The sequence below is a fragment of the Anoplopoma fimbria genome, chromosome 24, assembly GCF_027596085.1.
Source record: "Anoplopoma fimbria isolate UVic2021 breed Golden Eagle Sablefish chromosome 24, Afim_UVic_2022, whole genome shotgun sequence".
Taxonomy (NCBI): domain Eukaryota; kingdom Metazoa; phylum Chordata; class Actinopteri; order Perciformes; family Anoplopomatidae; genus Anoplopoma; species Anoplopoma fimbria.
The window spans coordinates 15209073-15232919 of NC_072472.1; the positions used below are offsets into that span (position 1 = coordinate 15209073).

A 23847-nucleotide genomic window follows, 5' to 3' on the forward strand; every position below is an offset into this window, starting at 1 on the left:
TTATTGGTTCAGTTCACCCTGAACCCTTCTCACTGTTCACTTCACATCATGTGTTTCCTCCAATAATTCCTCCTCTTTAACATACAATGGGAATCATTAGTGCAGCAACAAGAGCGTGATCCCTCACTGGCTTCCCACTCAAGTAAACACTGAGAGTAAAACCAGAAACAGAAGTCGGCGCAATGCAGTATAGAGAGACGGACGCTGGTGCTAAATGTTGTTTCTTTTCATCCAGACGTGGCTAACTCCTCCCCTACGACCGTTTGGCGTGATTTGTAAATTGGTAGAAATGTGGTTGAAGCTAGGATTTTATAATAAACTGCCCATGGCTTGTAAACTACAGAAAGTTTGTACATTTGGTCTGTGGTTCCCCTGCTGAGGCTCAGCCTACCAGCTTCTGTCAATCACACACAGACAACGACACTGCCCTCCTGCATGTCATTGAAATTTAAAGGGGAATTTAACTACAAGATCTTTATTTCCTCCTTTTAATAATAAAAATACATTAACAATAAATCTAAAAAACTAAATGGCAAAAAGGGATGACTAAATGTGAATTCAGTTGGACAGCGACAGGCAAAACTGTTATTTTGACTTTGTCTCTCTCCACATGTTCGGATCGGAAAGCAGACTTCCAGATGTTAAACTTAGAGGCTGTGAACCACTGCAGAGTGGGTGGGGGGCTACAGGAAGTATCCCACGGTATCCAGGGTAACCTTGACATTCCATCCTGACCAAGTTCCATGACATCTCCCACAATTCACTCCGCTCCTCTTCTCCAGCAATAAAACACACACACACACACACACACACACACACACACACACACACACACACACACACACACACACACACACACACACACACACACACACACACACACACACACACACACACACACACACACTAATAGTCCCCACACATCAATGCTCCAAACAGCCCAGTAACACACATATTATGATAATATATGTATTATTTTGTCACTTTGTGTCTAATATATCAGTTATTCAGTCAGCGGCCAAACCCAAGTCACAACACACCACCCACACATACACACACATACACACTCATACACACACACCTTCCAGGCAAATATATAATGGGGTGTAAGCCGAGATGTCTGAGATAGCCGATAAAAACAGAAGAATGGGACTGTGGTGAAAGATACTATAATGTCCTGCAAACACACACACACATAAATGACAGAATCATGTGTAGCTGTCGATCATGAAGCGCGCACATACTTACTTACACACACACACACACACACACACACACACAAACTGAGAATTGTGCTCTTTGAAATAGCTCCATCAAAGCTCACTTTGAGACACAAGTGTTTATCCACTTCATAAGATTTCTCCAAACACAAAAATAAGTGTGTGGGGGGTGTGGGGGGGGGAAAGGAGAGCAAAGTCCTTAAAGCTAAAAGTGGGAATTAAGGAGTTTGACTTTGGAGAGGAGAGGAGAGGAGAAGAGGAGAGAAGTTTCTCATCATACATGACAAAGATAGGAATTCATTTCTATGGGGTCAAGATAAGATAATATTTTTTTGTGTTATGAGTGAGTAACAATAAATAAACATTGCGAGAAAGAAGTCTACAGGAGACACCTAGAACTACTGTCACACTTGTCTTGGTACCATTAGAATGGATTTGATTTGAAAAAATACATGAAACATGAATTTATAAATATTTGACCCTAGAAGAAAGTACATGAAAGTGTTACGCTACCTAGAACATGTGTTTCCTTTGTGGTTTTTGATGGAAGACAAAACCAAAATACTTTTGCATGTTTGGCTGTGTCAAAACTGTCCAAAATAATTGCCTCTGGTTTAAAACCTTTAACCTCCTCCCCTCAAAACATTTTAACATCTTGATTACAATGCAATTTGAGTTTGTAAATGTGGTTTTGTAAGAAGCCATCATCACCATGTAATAACTGAAGGGATTATCTCCTAAACCAATCCACCGGCATGCCGAGCGAAACGGGACAGTTTCCAGCTGACCGCACATGACAACTTATTTCAGATTTACACACATGTGCCACATGACAGTTTTACGTTGGCTCACAGCGTCAAAGTCAGTGACGTCACAGGCACACCTGATGTGTTTACAATTTGTCACAACTGCAAGTCCATAATAAGCCGTGGAGAACAACCTTAAACATTAGGAACAACGAAGTTATTCAGACACATTCAGTTGTGATTCATTCCCATGCAAGATGCTAATCGCAATGACCGTCTGGTATTCAGATAGCACCGAGCTAAACAGCTTATGTTAACAGACGTTGCATTGACTTGTATGGTGCGTTCAAGCTCTACGCTCCTGTTTGTCTCCTGTCTATTCTACTCTTGACTGGGTATTGGGTGAAGGGAAATTAAAACACAATCATGTTATGTTCACATGTAATTTTGTGTAATGTTGTTTTTGGCATTGCACTTTAATAAATGCAGTTGTTTGAATGAGATATTTTCATAGCAATATAAAATATATATTAGAGAGGTAATTTTGACCTGTTTAACTTCCTAACGCTAGCTCTAAGCAGCTTACATTAGAAGTAAAACTACAACTTTTTTCAATCAAAGCAAGTAATTAAATAAAAATAGAATCATTTGTTTCCTATTCATTTATATTGCACATTTAAACAAATAACCACTATATATGACAATCACAAAGTAAAAATATAACATTTACAATTTGGAGTTGCCATACCAGTGCTTATCTCTTCAGAAGCATAGTATTGACATTTTATAAAAACGAGAATACCTTTATATATACTGCTACAGTCCCTGCTTCAAAATTATACTGTTATATACATTTTAAGACTATACCTCCCAGCCCTATAGACAGGTACGTATAGTTAGTGGCAGCTTGTGATGAAGAAAGAAAAGGTTGGAGAACTATGATGTCCAATCTTCACTGTTTAAGGCCCTAATCTAAAGGAATTAGCACTTTCGCACTCCACTCTCTGTGTTAATCTTTAAAACACACACACAGACATGTGCATGCAGAGAAAACCTGCTCACGGTGGGTTAAAACAACTGCCAAGAAAAAAATCAGATTAAAATGAGGTTGGATCTCATTTCAGTTTTTCTCTGTCACTTTTTTCTTTGCTCATGACCCATTTTTCTGCGCTGTTGCAGAAGAGACAGAGACTGAAAGAGGAGGGGGAGGGAGGGGAGGGATAACTTCAGTCCTCCACCCCGACAGGAAGAAAGAAAAAAAAAACAGACAGACAGGTAGGAAAAAAAGTGAAAACGACAGACAGCTTCTGCTTGTAAACAGCTCTGTATTTTGCATCGCGGAGAGGAAACACACACACACACGTCGGAGCATTGTTTGTTCATTCAAGTCTGAAGATGTGCGTGAGTGTGTGTGTGTGTGTGTGTGTGTGTGTGTGTGTGTGTGCATGGGTGCCTGGATCTGCCAGATATGAGGTAGTAACTTAGCAGCTGATGTCTCCTCTGCACAGGTCAATGACTAAATTACTGAAGTGCACATGTATACAAAGTGTGTGTGTGTGTGTGTGTGTGTGTGGGGGGGGGGGGGACCCTTTAATTCCTGCTACTTTCAGCAACTCACCACCACTGATCAGTCCGGCTGTTTGACTCATAAACGCAAAGCATTCACTCTCAAAAGTTTCAATCTGTCTCCCATCAGAAGCCGTTGATTCTATCTAAGGAGCGTCTATTTCAGGAGTGACAGCAGATCATCTAAACACAAACATCCCGTCGCACGCCGCCATTCAAACAGGTCAACACAGTCCATCATCCAGGATGTGTGAATGTGTGTGTCTGTGACTGTGTGAACGTGTCTGTGTAGGAGAGACAAAGATAGAGACGGAGTGAGAGACAGTACCTGTCGATGATAACAGGGTCTGAGGGTGTCTCATTACGGTTTCCGCAGCTCTTCTTGTCACAGCACCGGCTACGAGGAGAGAAGACACAGTGAGAAAGAAAGTCAGACACAGGGAACACACAGTACTTTACACAGTAGTTCAACTTTAGGTTTAAATGGGAGTGTTACAGCATATCATGTGCTTTGTCTGTACTAAGCTTTGTCTGAACTTTACACCAAATTCATGGAAATTGATCAAATCTGTCTAAAACAGAGTTTTACAGAAAGTCTAGCAGTTCTACCGTGATTTATATGACATGGAAAGTGGGGTTATAGCAGGATCTGAAAGTATTACACCAAGTTTATAGCGGATTAGCCTGCTGGTGAGTTTAGCCATGTCGCCCAGATGCACCGACCAATCATCAATCAAGGAGTTGCTTTTGCTGTCAGACTGTCCTACAAAGAAAAGCGACACAATCGCCCGTTCCAGCAAGTGCCCCAAAATGACATTGTTCTACATTCAAGTGACAAACCAATCCAGCGGCTATAATTATGAATCTTTTCCTACAGAGGCTAAGGAGGAGGTCGGGGGGACAGATGAGTCAACAAAACTTCTGACTTCTACAGTTTGTTGTGCGTTTCCACTTTTCTAACAACAGTCAACGTTGGTTTCTGTTAAGCATGGCCGTGATTGTTTCCTAACCTTAACTAAGTTATTGTATTAACCCAAAACAACATCTTTACTAAAACCTTAATGAGAGGTTTGTGTACTTAATCCTAACCAAACCTTTACAATAGCATTGACATATCTTAAAATGTTTTTTGTTTTTTTTAACTGTGCTTTGAAACAGCAAATCATCCTCTATTTAACCCCTAAAGACTAACTTACTGATTCTTTTAGGAAAGATGCTGTTGAATTAAATTTGAGATAGGACCTGCCACGATGCATGTCTTTAAAAACACTATATGACAACTTCAACTCCATCATGATTGTACTGACATACTGGTGAGGCGGATGGGAGAGAGGATTGAAGAGGCCTGAGGCTCAGAAGAGGAGGAGAGGATGGGACACACACACACACACACACACACACACACACACACACACACACACACACACACACACACACACACACACACACACACAAAAAAAAAAAAAAAACAAAAAAACTGGCATGCGATCCAAAATTCACACATATGTACTGCTAGTCTGTCAAAGCTTTCTTGTGTGCATCAATTATGAATAAAGGTGTAAGCAGGAGGGGGAGCATAAAGCCGGGGGATGGGGGGAGGGAAGATGAAGAGTGAAAAGATGAGCGTGGGAGGGAAAGCTAAAACAAGAGAGTGAGAGCGAGGGGAGGAGAGGAGAGGGGAAGGGTGAGGTTTGGGTGGGAAGAAGAAGAGGAAGGGGAGACGTCTCAGGTTTCCCACCGTCACAGATGGCAGAGGTGGAGAGAAAGAGACTGATACGTTATACCTTACACATTGTCTGCCGCTCTGCCTCTGCCTCTCTCTCTCTCTCTCTCTCTCTCTCTCTTTGCTCTCTCTGTCATTTCCTTTCTGCTGCTCTATGAACTGGGTCAGTACACGGCCCCAGCACCAGCCAGAGGTTATTAGACAGGAGGAATGGGAAAACCAGGGAAGCACGGGGGAAAAGAGGAACGCTAAGCCTGAGGAGGGAAAGGGAGTGATGGGTGAGGGTGAGGAGGAGGGGGAGGTAGATGAGGAGGGGGAGATTAAAGGGAGGACAGTAGAGGAAGAGGAGACGGGGAGCGGAGTGGAAGATGTTATATATATGGAGTTGTGGTGGGAAGGAGAACGAGGGGTGGGACGGGGGGGGGGGGGGTAATGTAGCACTTATTGCTCTGGATCCTGGTGATCTAATCATCTGCTCTCTCCCCCTGCATCTCCCCTCCTCTGTGTGCGCACACACACACACACACACACACACACACACACACACACACACACACACACACACACACACACACACACACACACACACACACACACACACACACACACACACACACACACAGAGTCTCAATAGCGATTTGAAGATGCTATTTTCAGTGGTTCAATATGTGAAAATGTAAGTAAAAAGTGTCTACAATGGCTTTGGTTAAGGTACGTCAACATAAACAATTGGTCAATTAATCAGTTGGTCATTAAATAAAAAAGGGTTCCAACTTCTCAAATGTGAGAATTTGCTGATTTTCTCGGTTTTGTATAAGTGTAAATTAAATATATTTAACAAGCCATTTGCAGATTTCCTTTTTGGGCTCTTGGAAACATTTTATTAGAAAAAGTTTCCAAGAAACCAAATATGTCAGGCTGAAGTGATGAACAAAATATCAGGAACATTTCCATTTGACAGAGCAGAAAACCTTCTGTTTTAATATTTTACTCGGTGTCAAAGTCAGTCATATGGTACAGAAACTACAGTCAGAAAAGGGACAAAGAGATGAATTTAAACCAACTTCTGTCCTAAACAGAGCCTATAAACAGCCCGGCCACGTCTATCGTCCATTATGGTGTGAAACCTTTCATGTATTCGTGCCAAAGCTCCAACCAGGTTTGCGTCGCAGGTCTGTGTGTTGGCAGATTGGCTCGGAGCATATGGCTAATAGCACCACCATGACAATGAGCCACACTGATTAATGGACGCCCTGAGCTCTTTGTGTGTGTGTTCTACGTTGCGTGTTGTGTGTGAAGCCCCTGCTGCCGAATCAGCATGTGAGAACACGAGGCAACAGACGTTACTTTGACCTCGGCGGCTACTGCAGACAAGAAAGAGTTTACACTCGTTGCAGAAGTCCAACTTTTTGCACTGCTGCTCCCCCAGAGGATGTCTTTGAATATTTGAGGCCTTTCTACTGTACAAGTTCATGTGTACTGTACATGTTATTCAGAACAGTTTATTCATGTCCACAAAGCATTCCCCACATGATGAACAACAATAATTTTACGATAAAATCTGTATTTATTTATAAATTCCTTCTAAATCACATCAAGATTCCAAAGGGTTTTCCACAAAGCTGTGCAGCTGAGCTGACTGCTGATTATTCAGTGAGCTGTAGAATAAAAAATTACTGTGCCTGATTTCACGGCTAAAATCCCTGCATATAGATGAACCCCCATTTATATTGTTACGGTTAAAGTTGTTCAGTGACAAGGTCAGGGAATAAGAACAACTTAATTCATGTGCTAAATTTGAATTTTTATAACTGTGGTGTGCACAAGGGAGCGTGCATATGCATACTGCTTTGTGTATACATGCATGTGTATGTGTGTGTGTGTGTGTGTGTGTGTGTGTGTGTGTGTGTGTGTGATGTGTGTGTGTGTGTGTGTGTGTGTGTGAGAGAGACCCTGCCTATATTTTAAAGTCAGATTGCGGAGGAAGGCCCATTTGTTAGCCATGAAACAACAGGAGGGTTCAGATTGACTAATGAGTTTCTCTGTGTCCTAATTAACCAGGCGTCACACACACACACACACACACACACACACACACACACACACACACACACACACACACACACACACACACACACACACACACACACACACACACACACACACACACACACACACACCATGCATGCATCCACACACACATTTTCTATTGTATAGGATAGGTTGGGTAAAATGCCTCCATAAATAGATCTCTTTCCTCCCAACCTACTTCCGAAGAAATTCATCTTTAGATTATAATTAAAGCAACGACTCTGATAGCTAAAACTCATCTTCTTCAACAGATATGGCTTCATGTGTAGGTGTATGTACGCGTCTGGGCTTGTATGTGTGGGGGGGTTAATGAGGGTGACAAAATAAGAAATGTATTGAGTGCAGAGAGTTGACTGGTGAGAACTTTCTGCAGATGAACAAAGTATGTTGCAGAAGAAAAGAGGAGGGGGAGCGGGGAGGAGAGGAGAGAGAATGGAAGAAAAAGTAGGACCTGGAGTGATTGTTTGAAGATAGTTTAGAGAGGAGGAAGATTTGGGAAGAAGAAATAGGTTTGATGGACCCTTTCTCACCTGCACATGATCTCATGTGTCAGCAGCACTCTGCACATCTCTGGGTTCTTGTCTTGGCCTTCATAAATAATCGCCTGTTAAGAGAGACACAGAGACGTAGAGAGGAAATGAAAACACAGTGTTAGCTCACAGACAGCAAAAATGAACAAACACAGAGCCAATAGTCAACAGGGTGTTGGTTTAAAGTGGTGCTGCCCCCTCTTATTTCTTTAGGCATTTATCAATTTTTTACATTTTTCAAGCCGAATTACTAATTTCAAAGAAATTCATGAGCACTTTTCTGGAAAAAGCAAGATTTAAAGTGGTGTTTTTGTGTGATTCTTTGTGGAGGAACTCAGTTTTACGGATCTGTTGATTAAATCAACTAATCGGCAAAGAGTGTTAGTCAACCAAGAACTTCTTTGATTGAGGACAGCCCTTCTTGTGTGTGTATTTCATCACAGCAGATGAAGAATTCAGCTATGGTAACAAAAATAAGTATTTAAGCTATTGATTAAGATTTAGATTTCATGTGTGTTGTACGATTGAATCAACATTTCCCATTTTGCAGTAAATATTAATGTGTGATATCCAAAGTCGTATAAGTAGAACTGTCTTGGTTTTTTAGTTCTTTAAAGGCATCAACAGTGAAGAACAGAAGAAAAGATAGTGTGTGTACTGAGTTAACACCAGCTTTATACACCAGGACACCTCTGTGAAAATGTTTTTTAGCAAATGTTACTCAAACAGTAGTCAATTACGCGTTTGTTTTGACTTTCTAACTCTGAACTCTGACCTGAGTGAATAGAAATGGCAAAGGATTGTATGTGGGATTAACTCAAAATAAACTACAGTGTCTTATTATATAATACCTAACTTTAAATCATAATTTGTTTTAATTCAGACAGAACATTAGCAAGTTGTTCATAATCTTGCTAGAAGCAAAAAATAACTACCATTCAGACCCTACGATGGATCTTTGTCTGCATCAGTGCATGGATGCATAAAATCTTATTTGCATGTTTTCAGACCACTGCACTCTACATCTACCAAACTGGTGAGAGGAGATGACGATATTTTGCAGCTGTGTGCTGTGAGAAAACACAACGACGATGACAAACTCGGGAGGAATTAGATTAGTTTCATGCTGTAGCTGCGGTGTAGTCAACGTTTACTACGTTCTCTTTTATCAGGTGATGTTGTGGGTAGTAACATGGTAACAGGTTAGTTCCCACATCACCTCAAAGAACATGTAGTTCAGAGGTAACACCTCTACTTCAAATGCACACCCATTGTCTCTGCACTGGGAGTCTGTCACCCGCCACACACACACACACACCTTGATCCACACGTTTTAGAAAAGCTCAAAACACAACAAGAACGATATCCCCTCTGGTCACATACTGCTCACATAAAGTTGTATATTCACAGAGCAATGGCCATAGTTTCTGCTCCTCATGCGGCATTTCAGCTGTGGCTCTACCTTCTTCCGTTGTACAATCTGCCTGCTTCTTGTATAAGGCTCAGAATACAGCGAAAGCACAAGTCACACACCACTAAGCCATCTATCAATCAATACACACGCCCCGTCTGTCTTTGGTCTATTCCAGTCTGTTTGATCTGTCGTTTTTAACTCCACCAAGTCTCACCGATTGACAGGCTCACTTTTCTCTGGGAGTGGTGAAGAACTTTCACTGTCCTCTCTGATAGTCTTCAGCAGGAGGTTCAGACTACCTGCTGCCATCAACTGAACACTAGTTTGAGTTGAAAATGAAGGTCATTTAGCTGAGTGAAAGCTTAACAACTTGTCTTGATGATCAGGGATGACCCAAATTCTACTTTCAACAGTCCCCTCAACAATCAATGTCCTAAACTGAACCTCTACACAATAAATATGGTTCTATTAATAACTATTTATTATAAACTATACCAGTTAACTAGCATCAATTTAATTGACTCAGTCTGGTCCGCCATGGAACTTGTTCCCTGCACTCATATCTAGATTTAAAAAACAAATCCCCCTGGTGCATGTGATGAATTGATGGTAGGGGAGCTGTATATTCACAGTCCTGCACAATGACAGATGTTCTTCTGCTTCTTCTAGCTAATGTTTTAGAGTTCAAGGAGTGTTTGTCTGTCTGAGACAGAGAGGACCAGGGAATATTGTCTCAGGAAACATTGTCTCAGTCACTTCCTCTCATCATAAAGCTCATGTTGGCTCTAAACGTTACAACGTTAACACATACTACCACCGTGCAGTAACATTAGCTGCTTCTACATTGAAATAGGTGCTAATATGCATTGCATCCACCAGAGAATGGGCATAATAAGACTAACTTTCTCTCCAGCAGCGTTTACAACACTGTCACACGGCTAAACTAACGTTTGCCCTTGGCTCCACTCTACGGGGTTTACTTCCCGCTCCTCCACCTTTCCAATGTGGCGGACCATTTGGGTTGACAAGTTAATAAAAAAAACATGACAAATAAACGTAATGATTTCAATTGTAATGATAAGTTTCCCCCAGACTCTGAATTGCAAATTGGTACATGATACATGACCAGAGAGAAGGGTCTGCACTATTCCTTTTCGCTTAAAAGGTAAAAAAAAAACCTACAGTTCCCAGAATGCACTGGGCTGAGCTGAGACAACAAACCTAGTCAAGGTTTTTTAAAGCAACTTTATTTATATCACATAGAATGTAAGTACAGTGACATATTGTACTGCTGTACAATTCAATTAAGTTTAAAAGATATTATGTATTATAATGCCCAATAGACCCTGCGCTAAGCACTAACTGTACTCCCTTATCTATTGTTTGGAAAAAAGAACGGGCTAATTCAAAGAAAATCCGACAGAAGGGTATATCAACTGTCAAACTGATTCAGCAGTAAAAACACGTAAAGGTAAAGATAGACACTAAAGCATACAGATCACACTGAAATGGGATGTGTCTCCAGCACTACCCAGTCCACATGTAGCCCAAAGCTTCAGTGTAAAGTTACACATGCTTGTGATCCTTTACTCTGTAATGTTGAATTCAGCAACTTCTTTCAAAAGAGACTGGCCTCTTGGAAATGATCTGCAGTACAGTGACTCCACTTCAGTTCCGATCGGTGCACATTTACTGCAGTGGCCACCACGAGTTGTCCCCCGCACAGGGCAGCTCTGAGCCGCCATCCTCACCAGCTGGTGATGTGTGACTCTCCCCTGTGGACACCTCTTTCTTCTCCATTTGCCGTAATTCCACCGTATTTTATTCTGATTCATATAGCCTAAGTAGCTAAAAAATGTCAGATTCCAGCATTACATTATTAAAATGCTTTCATTTTGAGCACTGCTGCTGATATGTGTAAAACTGAAAACATACATTTCCCCAGTGAATCTTCTTTTTTTCACATCTGTATTGTTTGCTCTTCAAAGGTCACAAAAGCTTTTTTTTTCGTTTATTTGTTTTACAAATCCTCCAATCTTAAAAAGCAAAGTTGAAGGCTGCATATTTCCGATACCATATATAACATGGCGAGACTCAGTCAAGTCTCAAATATATCTTTGCATTGCAGTGGAGAAGTTTGACATTTGTAAAAAATTGGCCTCAGACAATTGACAGACGATGAAGTTGTGCGAAGAAGTAGAAGAAGTCTTTAAAAAGACTAACTTACTAAAAGTCTTGCCTATGTTTAAGCTAGGACTGTCCCACAAGGGGCCCCAGGGCAAGCATGTTCCACACGGGGCCCCAGCATGAGCCGAGATGTAGACTGAACCACTCATTTGTAGAAACTACGACCCGACATGTTCCTCAGAATCTAGCTTGGAGCATTAATGGCGAGCAGCGACAGAGGCTGCACAGTGTGAGGGCCCCATTTCAATATTGTTGGAGCCTAAAGCTTTTCATACTAATAGCTGGATGTCTCCTGGAGCCTCTGTATTTTCTGGAATTGGAGCCCCCATTTGTTTCCGGGCTCGGGGCTCCTATCAGTTACAAATTTCCATGCAAGTGCATATATTCCATTTGCAAAACTCTCTTCAGGAAATGTATATCGATGCATGAATGGTCCAAGACTCCAGGACTGTACAGTCAATGCAGGCATGAGTTGAGTCTCTGTTTGAGACAGTGCTGGTGCTAAGCTAACATTTCTTAAAGCGACAGTTCTCCGAGAGAAGATGTAGTACATCAATCCAGAGAGCTAAATAAACTGCTATCAACACTGAAAATATTTCAACTGATTGTGGCTGAAGCAAAGAAGCTCCTAATAACACACCACTAATGTTGATCCAACAGCCAAGACAATAATCATTCTACATCAAAAATTGAACATTAATATTCTCCCTTTGATTACGGCTTAATGAAAGCAAATCTGAGCGAGTGAACTGTGGAGAAAGATAGAACAGACAGAATCTGAAGAATAAATGTACTTTATAAGCCAAAGTTCAGTCTATGATTAGATCTGCTCATTGTGCCATGGGAGAAGAGAGAGCCAGGCAGCTTCCTGTGGACAAACATGCATCAATGCCATCTCAACCTCTCTCGTCTCCTTTCTTTAATGCACTTTTGCTCTTTTGTTCTCTCTATCTCTCTAACACGCACACGCACACGCACACACACACACACACACACACACACACACACACACACACACACACACACACACACACACACACACAAAATAAAACCTTCACACCTCGAGCCATGTGAATGCATTTATCTTTATGAACAGAATCAGGTCTGATGTAACTGAGCTTTCCTTCAAAATCACAGAAGATAAATCCCTGCATACCTTGTGTTTTTCTTAAAGTTTCTTAATTCTCTCACCTCTCCAAGAGACAGTGATTGTAAAAGAAATAATAAAAGAAATAGAGGAATTCACACATTATCCTTATTTTCTTTCTACCAGTTGACCATATTTTTTACACAGGATAAAGGAAACAAGCTAAATCTTTTAAGACTGATCTTGTCCGGTTTCAACCAACAACGCTTCATATGTAACATATACTTTTCTATAGAGTTAAGTGATGAACTAAGTAAGCAGATCACTTTTTCATTTTGCACATATGCCGTAGATTATCGTCACTTCTCTCCCAGCTGACTCGTCTCCCTCTGTGCCAGACCTTGGTTAAAGTTTGGATGCTAAGAGGACTCCAGTATGATTGCTAAAATACTATGGTATTAAAAAATAAAAAACAAGAAATCAAAACTGAAATCTGACATTTTCAAGCCGAAACATCTGCAGCTCTAATCAAGAACAAAACAACACAGAATAATTGAAATATAACATTAAATCTACCTTCTGTGGCAGGCTCTTGTGTACATGTGTAACTTCCTTTTTACCATAACTTCTTCTACCATCCCAGCCCATGTTTGTCTTCATCACACTGTCACCTCGCTCGCTCTGCTCTCATCTTTCATCTGCCTTTTTTTCCTCCTCTGCCTCCTCCCTCTCTCCACCTCACCAGGCCTTTCACACAGCATCTCCGCCGCTCTCTCCTCCACCTTTGAAGTAGCGTGACATGCGCGGCGTGTAAACAAGGAGCCCGTTAAGCAGGGGAACACACTTCCTCCTGCGTTAGTGTCAGGTCGACTAGCGCGCTAGTGATCCGACGGGGGCCGCAGTGACAGACGCTTTATTCTCCGGGACAGAGTCGAGATCAACTGGAGCTCAACACTCTGCTTCTGAGGACTAGGAGGCGCTCTCCTCCTCCCATTTAACACAATCAGTGCTGGCCCTCTCAGCGATCACACACACAGCAGGTAGACAGACAGAAATAGCTGAATAACAGAAATAAGTGCCAAACGATGGAGAAGGCTTTACTTTACTGGAAGAAGAATCACAATCAGAACTGTAAAATAAACAGAATCAGTGATACGAGCCTAAAACAGCAGTCCTTATAAACTCAACACTACTCTATAAAGAACAACATGCATTTACTTGCTTGACAACAACGATTAACAACCAGAGCTAAAAGTCTGCAGTAAAGGTCACATCTGACCAAACAAAATAAATCCACGTGCAAACAGTAAATGATGAGTTTAAATAAAATACAGAGTGTCGCACTATTTTCTGTGACTCAATTGAAACTCATTGAAGGTTTCTCGTTGATTGGTCTTCATGAAGATGTGAAATGTGTTCTTAGGGTTCACTATCCATACACCTCAGCCTCTCTCCATGTTTTTTTATAGGTAAATGCTACTGCTGCAACCAAACATAGACTAGGAAAACTGACCAGTCTATTCTCGTAGCTGCAGCCTCGGAGTGTCAAGCTGGCTTCCTGTCTGGACTAATTCAGTGAAACACACAGCTTGTGTTTAAGGAGGCTAAGCGGTAGGACTGGACTTTTGTTAACTTGCATGACTACAAATGTCAATGTGATTTGCACTTGGTTTTCTTACAATTAGAGCTTGGTTGTGGGGTAATGATGGAAGAATCCAGTTGGGGTTTCAATTTTGGCGGAACTAAACTTGTGTTTTTTGTTTTAGATCCAGTGTGTCTTTAACGGTAGAGTAATATAAGATAGACTCCAGTGTGTGTGTGTGTGTGTGTGTGTGTGTGTGTGTGTGTGTGTGTGTGTGTGTGTGTGTTAGAGAGAGACAGTGGCCATGACATCACTGACCAACTAAGCCAACCACACGGCTGTTTTGGTTTGACCACCTGTTAATGTTCCATTCCTCTACCGCTGTGAATCACACACACACACACACACACACACACACACACACACACACACACACACACACACACACACACACACACACACACACACACACACACACACACACACAAACACGCACACACAAACCCACACTTGTGAAAATGCTTTAATGCTCCATGTGAAGTTTTGCCTGAGTGCCTCAACACGTATATACATACAGCACTAAATACCTGAGCTGTTACCCATTTTTTCATCTCTCCCTCTCACTCATATATAACACTTATACACACCTACACACACACCAAACAGCCTGCAGATGCCCACAGCTGCAGCACACACCTTCCTGCGTCAGCGTCTTGAGGAAAAATATTTTTTGAAATGTAAACTCTTTTTATGTAGGCTTAAAAATATGAAATAAACTAATCTGTTTAATTTTTTCAGACACGTGTGTGTGTGTAAGTGTGTGTGTCTGGTCAAAAAAACTCCACTCTTTTTTCTCTGGACTTCCACTGCAAGGGCCTATTGAGTGTATGTATGTGTGGTTGTGTGTCTGTGTATGTAGCTGTCCCCCCCACCACGCTGACGCTTAGCAGTGTTATAAGGGAACAGTGTGGTCCCTTAGGCCTGCCAGATCCAGACACACACACACACACACACACACACACACACACAGTATGTGTTGCAGCGTGGCGGCAGCAATGTGAGACTATCAGAGCCTGCAGTCAAATTAACGAGCGTTCAGAGCATAGCATGGCTTCTTGGCTCCTCATACCACATACACACAGCTCTGTACTTTAATTCTGAGGACACTCATTGACATAATGCATAAACCCTAATTCTAACCTCAACCCTCACACAGGCCTTTGAAGCTCTGCCCGAAGGGGAGGACCGGTCAAGGTGTCCTCACTTTCCAAAAATGTCCTCACTTTTAAGGTCTAAACTCAAATTGGTTCTTAAAAAAAAGATTTAAATATTTATGAGTGCACACACACAGCATCACTCTCTGTTTTAAAAAGAACAACATGAAAATCATTCCTCATTCTAACTGTTTACCTGAGGAACATTGAGAACAAATACTCAAACCGTCTGTCTTCTATCTGTTGTTCAGTCTGCCTCTCTCTCTTAACTCTTCCCGCTGCTCTTTCTCTCTTTCTCATAAAGGCACATATAAACAAAAACACAAACATTAACAGAAAAATTGGATCTGATCAGAAAATGCTTGCTGCTTGGCAGACCGAATCCCAAAGGTGCTGTTATATCTTTCCACTTCCTACTGTGAGCAGCAGAGTTACGCACTTTTCTCAACACCCACTCGCTGCCTCCTCGCTCTAATCACAAGGAGAGAAGTACAGGCAAAGAAAACCCTGGAGCCATGTCGTGTGTGTGTGTGTGTGTGTGTGTGTGTGTGTGTGTGTGTGTGTGTGTGTGTGTGTGTGTGTGTGTGTGTGTGTGTGTGTGTGTGTGTGTGTGTGTGTGTGTGCCCCCACCCACATACACTGCGGAAACACCCACCCGCAGTAATTCACACAAACACACACACACACATAAACATGCGTTTTTGTGCGTGCAAGTACATGCAGATAGAGGAGGGCGGCGGAGTACAGGCGGATCAATGGAGCAGCTCATTGTCAGGGAGGTAACCGGAGAGGTGACAGAGCTCGGTGAGAGAGCGAAAGAGTGTGTGTGTGTGTGTGTGTGTGTGTGTGTGTGTGTGTGTGTGTGTGTGTGTGTGTGTGTGTGTGTGTGTGTGTGTGTGTGTGTGTGTGTGTGTGTGTGTGAGAGAGAGTTTGAGTGTGTGTGAGAGAGAGTGTGAGTTCAAATGAGTGTTTACCTGTTTGGTCATGGAGTCTATGAGTCGAACATAAAAGTCCTGCTCTGTTCTGATGCCTGTTGGGAGGCATAAGAAAGGAGAAAATCATAAACTAGATTTTGACAAGCAGAACAACATAAAAAACTGCATTAGAAAATATGTTAAATTAATTTAACGTATAACAGTGATAGACTCGTGCCTTATGCAACAAGCAACTCCCAAATAATAGGATTGCAAGAAGATAAAAAGAAAAAAAGACATTTCTCACACAAAATTCGAAGTATTATTACATTTTTGACTTTTTTTAATCTTGATAATTATTTTTATTTAATAATTTAGACCTGGAAAAATGAATTGAGGGAGTAATCAACCTGACATAGCTTCATTTTAAGGGGTCAAAAAATGCCCCAAAAAGTTTGGGAAGACCTGGAGGAGTATTGTGTATTAGTGTGTTTTATATCACATTGTGAAAATAAATGTTTCTCAACAGCTGTTTTGGGTTTTTTTTACTGACTTTTTTTATAGTCAATTTTAGATATCGCTAAATCACATTTGCCTCAAAGGCCTTTGCAGTTTGAACACATGTTATCTATCCATCCTTAAACCCTTCCACACTCTTAGCCAAACAACTTTGATTCAGTCACCCATAACCCCTTACACAGCAATTAATGGTTCAGTGATGTTAAATGTTGTTACCTTACAGTCAATATCACTGAGAAAAGATTATATGGGGCCAATACTTGCAATGTCCATCTTCACATGCAAAGAAAATTAAAATCAATAATTTGCAAATAGTAGCTATATGATGCCTATATTCTTATTCTCAGAGGAGGCTGGGTGTAGTTTCCCTCCCAGCTGCAGACTGAGCTGATAGGCCTAAACACCACAATCCACAGTTACCACCACAATAACATGCAACTGTCAAACAGCCTCCTTCAGACTGGACAAACTCATTTAGGGAGAGTGACAGTGATGAAGCCATAAAGCTGGTATAAACCACCCACAACAGCTGCTCTGAAATGGTCTCATTTATCCAGATATTGATCAAATTACACAGTTGTGAAACACTACTCTACAGTTTCTGAGACAAACTCTTGTTGGCCCTCTGCTGCACATTATTCCATATTAAATCTAGAAACTCAGCTGCTTCCTGTGTACATTTTGTGTATTATGTTGCAGTAGACAACATGCAATCAGGCAGATTCGGTCTGATTTATTGTCAGTAACTTTATGAGTGTGTGTGTGTGTGTGTGTGTGTGTGTGTGTGTGTGTGTGTGTGTGTGTGTGTGTGTGTGTGTGTGTGTGTGTGTGTGTGTGTGTGTGTGTGTGTGTTCTCACTCACCGTTACTGTAAAGAAGCTGCAGCCGGTAATGAATCCCGTTATTGGTCTTCTCCCCGGTCGTCTCCTTAACACACACGACAAACATTGAGCTGTTTATTGAATTTTTCTAGGGACAATTTTTTTAAAACAAGCACATCTCTGATCATGCAAGCCCGTGAAGTGCACTTCCAAGTTATTGAATTCTTTACGCCGGTCATGCGTTAAATAAACGTGTGATTTATGTGCACAGACGACAAATTAAAGCAGGGCAGCCCTGTAATTTCTCCGCGTGTAATCACGGTGTTATTGTGGCTTTTTAATTCCTCTGTAATTACCGGTTATGTTTGGAGGGCAAATAAATCCAGCAGTGGATTCTCCCACTGCATTTCAGCTCATTTAAACGGTGTCATAAGTGATGAGGGAGACCGGGTGTCCCGCCGTTGTTTATATAGAACAAGTGGTTGTGTTGAATCCAGCTGTAAATTAAAACTATTCAAATGTCGAAGGTTGTTTTTCTTATTTGTCAATTATCACAAATGGATCGAAGGAGGTTTTTCAGTTACAGTATGTGTATATATTGTGTTTCATCTGTGTCCAATGTTATCCAGAATATTACAAATAATACAAAATAATAATAATAATAATAATAATAATACAAAATAATAATAATCATAATAATAATAATAAATTATAAAAGCAGCAAACTATTTATTGATGAGTTATTGAAGCCTTCATGTTTATACGGTACGTTAAACATTTACATCAGTAATATCAAACAGCACAATGAAATAAGCAGGCCTTTACTAGATCTAGGAGATGGTAAAATAATCTTACAGCATATTTAAAATAATAATAACAATAATAATAATAATAATAGGAACACCCTGAGTTTCTGCACCGACCTTCTCTTTCTCGATGAAGCCCAAGAAGTTGGTCCTCTCGATCTCCACCGGCTGACCCTGCCGGTCGTACAGAGCCAGGACGAAGTGGAAGAAGTTGGACTTGCGCAGGTTTGAGGGCGGCTGCTTCTCAAAGTGAGCCCGGGCCAGACCCACCCCACTGCGGACACACATGCGTGGATGAGTCGGTGTTATAAAGTTTGACTTTTGTCAAGAAAAATGAGGATCTATATGCAGCGAGTAAATTCATTTTTTTTCTTCTTGATTTTACTATTAGGCTGATCTTTGCTTATCACGAAAGGCTATTTTATGTTAAAACAAAACCCCATATTGATGATTTTCTGAAAATATACTCAAATTTGTGAATACTGGCGTTTTTTTTTAACCTGAGACAGGAGGTCATGATTTATCCACCTTCTCTGACTTTGTTGGCAAAATACAGAATCATGTTCCCCTTCAATATAAACATGAATTTGTTTAAAATAGGAGTGAATATGGACATTTTTTGTCTCTCATAATTTTAAACCCCAAGCATTGATTTAGAATTATTTATCTGTTATTTTACCTTAATGCTCATTAAACTTCAGCCAATGTGGACAGAAGGCAAACATTGCATAAGCACATGTTGCCATTCACTGTTTAGTGCGTTGTCTTAAAATTATACAGAGTATTCAATGTGTTTTGGAATTTTTTATATACACTGCATAATAATCTTAATTTCCCAAATTATACTACAAAACCGTTAAATCCAAATATCTTCCTCTGGACAGAAGCTCCAATCAAAACACACACACACACACACACACACACACACACACACACACACACACACACACACACACACACACACACACACACACACACACACACAGCCTCGTGTCCTGCAGGATCCTGACAGTAAAGCTCTGGTACAGGCGGGTACAACACGTCTCCTCCACCCCGAGCAGAGCTCACCTTTGGGCGGCCGTGTTGGCGTCCAGCACGCCGCCCCCCTGCATCCAGCTCCGGACAGAGTTCATGCCTCCCAGCGGCTCCTCCTTCAGGCTGCTGCCGCTCCGCTGGATGCTCTCCTGGATCCCGAACATGAACAAGCCTCCGTAGCTCGCTGCCTGTCCCGCTGGTTCTCGGTCTCTCTCTCCTCCACCCGGCTGCTGGTGCACTTGTTCTCCCGCAGACCCTCCGCTGTGGTTCAGGAGGACTCAGGAGGACTCAGGAGGACTCAGGACGTGGACGCGCTCTTTGCTGCCGCGCACGCTTCGCCCACACAAGTCGAGCAGATTATTCCAGCAATACTAGTCCTCGTGAGAAAGTATGTGCTAAAAGGGAGTAGAAATCATATCGGAATAGTGGGGCTTCCAAAAATAAAATGTCCAAACACGAATGTAAAATCACCAGAAGGACAGCGGCACGCGCAGAGACCCAGTGGGAGAGGTGTTTTAAAAAAAATAAAAAAGATTAAAAAAAAGTCACTCCTGGTGCGCTTTGAGATCCACAGTTCAAGCTGTCAGACAGTCAAACAAAAAACAACAAAAACAGAGATTAACTGGCACCCAGAATAGATGTCATCACTATGTGACCCCCTTGTTTTTCTTTCTTCTTCTTCTTCTTCTTCTTCCACTTTGCTTTCTCTTCTGGTCCCTCAGCCCAGCGGTCCGGGTCCGGGTCGGGTTTTAGGGTCTGATGGGGTCCAGAGCAGCGCTGATTCCTGCGATGACTCCCGAGCTCTCCGCTCCCTCTCTGAGCTAAACCGCTTTGTGACTCTTCCCAAAGGACACTCTCTCTCTCTCTCTCTCTCTCTCTCTCTCTCTCTCTCTCTCTCTCTCTCTCTCTCTCTCTCTCTCTCTCTCTCTCTCTCTCTCTCTCTCTCTCTCTCTCTCTCTCTCTCTCTCTCTCTCTCTCTCTCTCTCTCTCTAAGAACCAAACAGGGGCTTCTCCCGCCCCGGGGAGAGAGAGAGAGAGAGAGAGAGAGAGAGAGAGAGAGAGAGAGAGAGGATGGGAAGGGAAAGAGGGGAGGGGACAGGATGGGAGGAGAGGAGACGCCCCCAAACAAAGGCGAGAGCTGGAGTCAGGTCTGCCCCATGCAGCGGCCACGGAGCTCCTCTCCTCCTCCTCCTCCTCCTCCTCCTCCTCCTCCTCCTCCTCCTCCTCCTCCTCCTCCTCCTCCTCCTCCTCCTCCTCCTCCTCCTCTTCTCCTCCTCGGTAAAGGGATTTTTTTCTCTTCCGTAGAAATGTGGAGATTAATTCTTGTGCGCCCCAAAACACTGACAATCTACCGGGAAAAGTTTCTTCTTTATGCCCGGAGCAGTCGGCTGCAGACTGGCGCGCACGACGCTGGAATAAGCATCACTTGCTCAGCGGCACTTCGGCAGGGTGGACACTTTGTTTGGGCCGATAGACCATCACGACTTCATTGACTCAAACAGCTACTTTTACGCGAGACACAGAGTATCGTGGAGATATTAAATAAGGAAACAATTGATTTTTGATTGAGGGCAGAGAAATATAATTTGCTTATTTATAATGTTTTATTCATAAATTAGCATATAATGTATTTATATTAAACACATTAATTCTGGGTGACATTAAAGAGTTTACTGCTTTAAAAAAAAACTGCAATTGAAAAACAATTGCTGTCTTTTGAATTGTGTATCAGTCATTATTTTTTGTAAATTTGATATAAACCTCAGCCTGTACATTTAGATCTAAGTTTTATTTAGAACTAGTGTAGGCTCAATTATAAAATAATAAAAAAAAAGGCCATATTTCATCGTCACAACATATCCCTGCTCCCCATTGTCCTCCCGGGCCTGCTTATTGCGGGCTCGCGCCGCAAGACTCGCAAACAAAAGTGACAATAACAATAATTAGCTCAAAATAACAATGAACATAATTGAGGATAATTGCTACCAGGTTCCCCGCTTTGTCTCTCCCTCCAGCGCCATATGTTTATTCGAAACAATGTATCCCGCCGCCGAGAGGGAATCCAAAACAAAACACAAATATTAATAGATTATTCCGTGAACTCTTTTTTTAATAAATTAAATGCTACAGCGTATTGATCTGTCGAGGGTGCGAAAAGGTCAAAACACTTTTTGTATTATTCAGCTGGCTGTGAGAATGATTGGCAGGGCGAGCTGGCGCAGGTCCAGGGTTTAATTCCCAAAGGTTATTGAAAAACGCTCTTGACCTTGATTATGGAGAATAAGAGTCTTTTATGCTCCGGTTTGCTGCTGATAAAGGAGCAGAGAGAGAGCAGGATCGGTTTAGACCGGCTCAGCCCAGGAACGTAATATGTGTGAACGGAGGAGTGTTAAGAAGCTCCTGTGTTTCGATGGATGGAAGTGGGCTAAAAGCATTTGTATCAGTTAAATTAAAAAAAAAAAAAATTAAATTGAAAGAATATATTAATCTCTGCAGGTCAGCTCTCGTGGGCAGTTAAATGATGTTTCAAATGCAATGCTTGAAATCTAATGGAATGAAAATGTGAAGATTCAATGAGTTCTGCAAAATTGATGAAATGAATTATTCAAAAAAAAAAAAAAAAAAATCCAAGCTATCTGATAAACTGTAAGGAATATATATTATCGATTTATTAACACCCTGGAAGATTTTTTTTTCCCATTTAGGTCCCATCAGGTGAGACTGAACACCAGGTGTCTCTAGGATGTTACAGGATGAATACAGGCCAATATAACAGAATAAATAATAAATGTCCTCTATTCTACATGAGTATTAACGTTTAATATTGGAGATGTCAAACGCAAGATTAATATATAGTAAATAATAATAATAATAATAATAATAATTAAGGAACCTATTAATACAGAAACATGCACGCGCGCAGCTATAGCTCCTTGAAGACCAGGAACAACATGGCAGATTACAGAGAAACACGATATAAAACCACTACAAACTCACTGCTGTACACAGCGAGTCCCTACAGTACTGTGACAGAAATAGTCCCCCGTGTGTGTGTGTGTGTGTGTGTGTGTGTGTGTGTGTGTGTGTGTGTGTGTGTGTGTCTCACCGGCGGCGGTTGGCTTGTGTGTCGCGTCCCACTCGGTCTAAAAGCGACACAACAGCGCCCTCATGTGTGTGACACGTCTTACTGCACCACCAGAACGAACACGATAAAATAACAAATTATCCTGAGCAAAACGAAGATGCATGCATGGTAATATTCGTGTTACTCAATGTTTAACATCTCTGTAAATATTAACTATATCACTAAGTTCTCCTCCCTTTTAAAATTGTGTAAAAATATTAATATAATTATTATTATTAAATATATTAAATATTCAAATGCTATTACCTTTTTAAACTGTATGATGATCCATATTTGATGAACTGCATGTCATTTTATATTGTATCATCTAACTACTCATAATACTAATAATGATTAAAATATCAAATATGCCTACAAAAGTGCTACACTACTGCATTGCCTGTTCATGCAATTACATAATACACTCTCAATCCAAATGAAATAAAGGCTGAATCCAGAGTGGATGGTTCATTTTATTTCTGACATTCAATATTTGAAAAATAACCAAGGCAATGCCAGGCGTAAAAACCATCCGTGGAGCGTTTTAACAGAATACAACTGGCATTCAGAGCCTTACAGAGCAGGTCCTAAATGTGAGCGTGGAAAAATGTATCAGACAAAAGAAGGAAAATAGACAGAACAAATCTCTGCTGGGCGTCTCGGTCAGAGACGCCATAAACATGATCAACTAACATATGTTAGTCAGAGGCAAGAGTATTGGACAGCAGTATACTGTTCGTTTCTAAAATGCTAAAAAAATATGCATTCAGAAAAGAAATATTTGGTCAGATAGTTCTGTGGCAGCTATCGATTCCATTTCAATATTAATACTGATTTTGCAAAGTGTTGTGATAAATTCAGTTTAAGAAACATCTGGATTTCAGAGGAGAGATTTACTCCTACCATATTGGCTACAGGTATTCTTGTTCCTCCTGGTAACGCAAACTTAATGGAGGCAATTTTAAATGTATATATATTTACTTTTTCAGTATAAGAAATATTGGGACATTTAGGACATATTGGCTTGATTTATAGTGCTACTTTACCAGCAAGTCAATCAAAAGCAGTAATAAAATATAATTTTGTGTTAACTTGACATGAATTGATGGCAAATGTACTGTTTTACAACCTTAACACACGAAAGGCTCACAACTGACCTCAGAGCTGCTATGTTAAATGAATGTTGCTCAATGGGAGGAGCAGCAGTGAAGGGTTTATGCATTTGTCTGACTCAGAAATGAACTGGAATGCAAATAATGCATTTAAAAA

At 41.3% G+C, this 23847-nt stretch overlaps 1 protein-coding gene across 2 annotated transcripts in view; it reads right to left on the bottom strand.

Moving 5' to 3' along the window:
- LOC129113364 (transcription factor COE1) overlaps window positions 1–19740 on the bottom strand; it is an 87251-nt gene extending 67511 nt beyond the window's left edge. For both annotated transcript variants that reach the window (XM_054625601.1, XM_054625600.1), the window contains exons 1-6: window positions 19488–19740; window positions 18537–18693; window positions 17656–17719; window positions 16335–16390; window positions 7877–7950; window positions 3861–3929 (exon numbers count right to left, since the gene is read on the bottom strand). In XM_054625601.1, coding sequence (XP_054481576.1) covers window positions 3861–3929; window positions 7877–7950; window positions 16335–16390; window positions 17656–17719; window positions 18537–18693; window positions 19488–19618 — 551 coding nt within the window. In that variant the 5' untranslated portion in view covers window positions 19619–19740. The remainder of the gene's footprint in view (window positions 1–3860; window positions 3930–7876; window positions 7951–16334; window positions 16391–17655; window positions 17720–18536; window positions 18694–19487) is intronic.
- Window positions 19741–23847: the final 4107 nt, after the last annotated feature.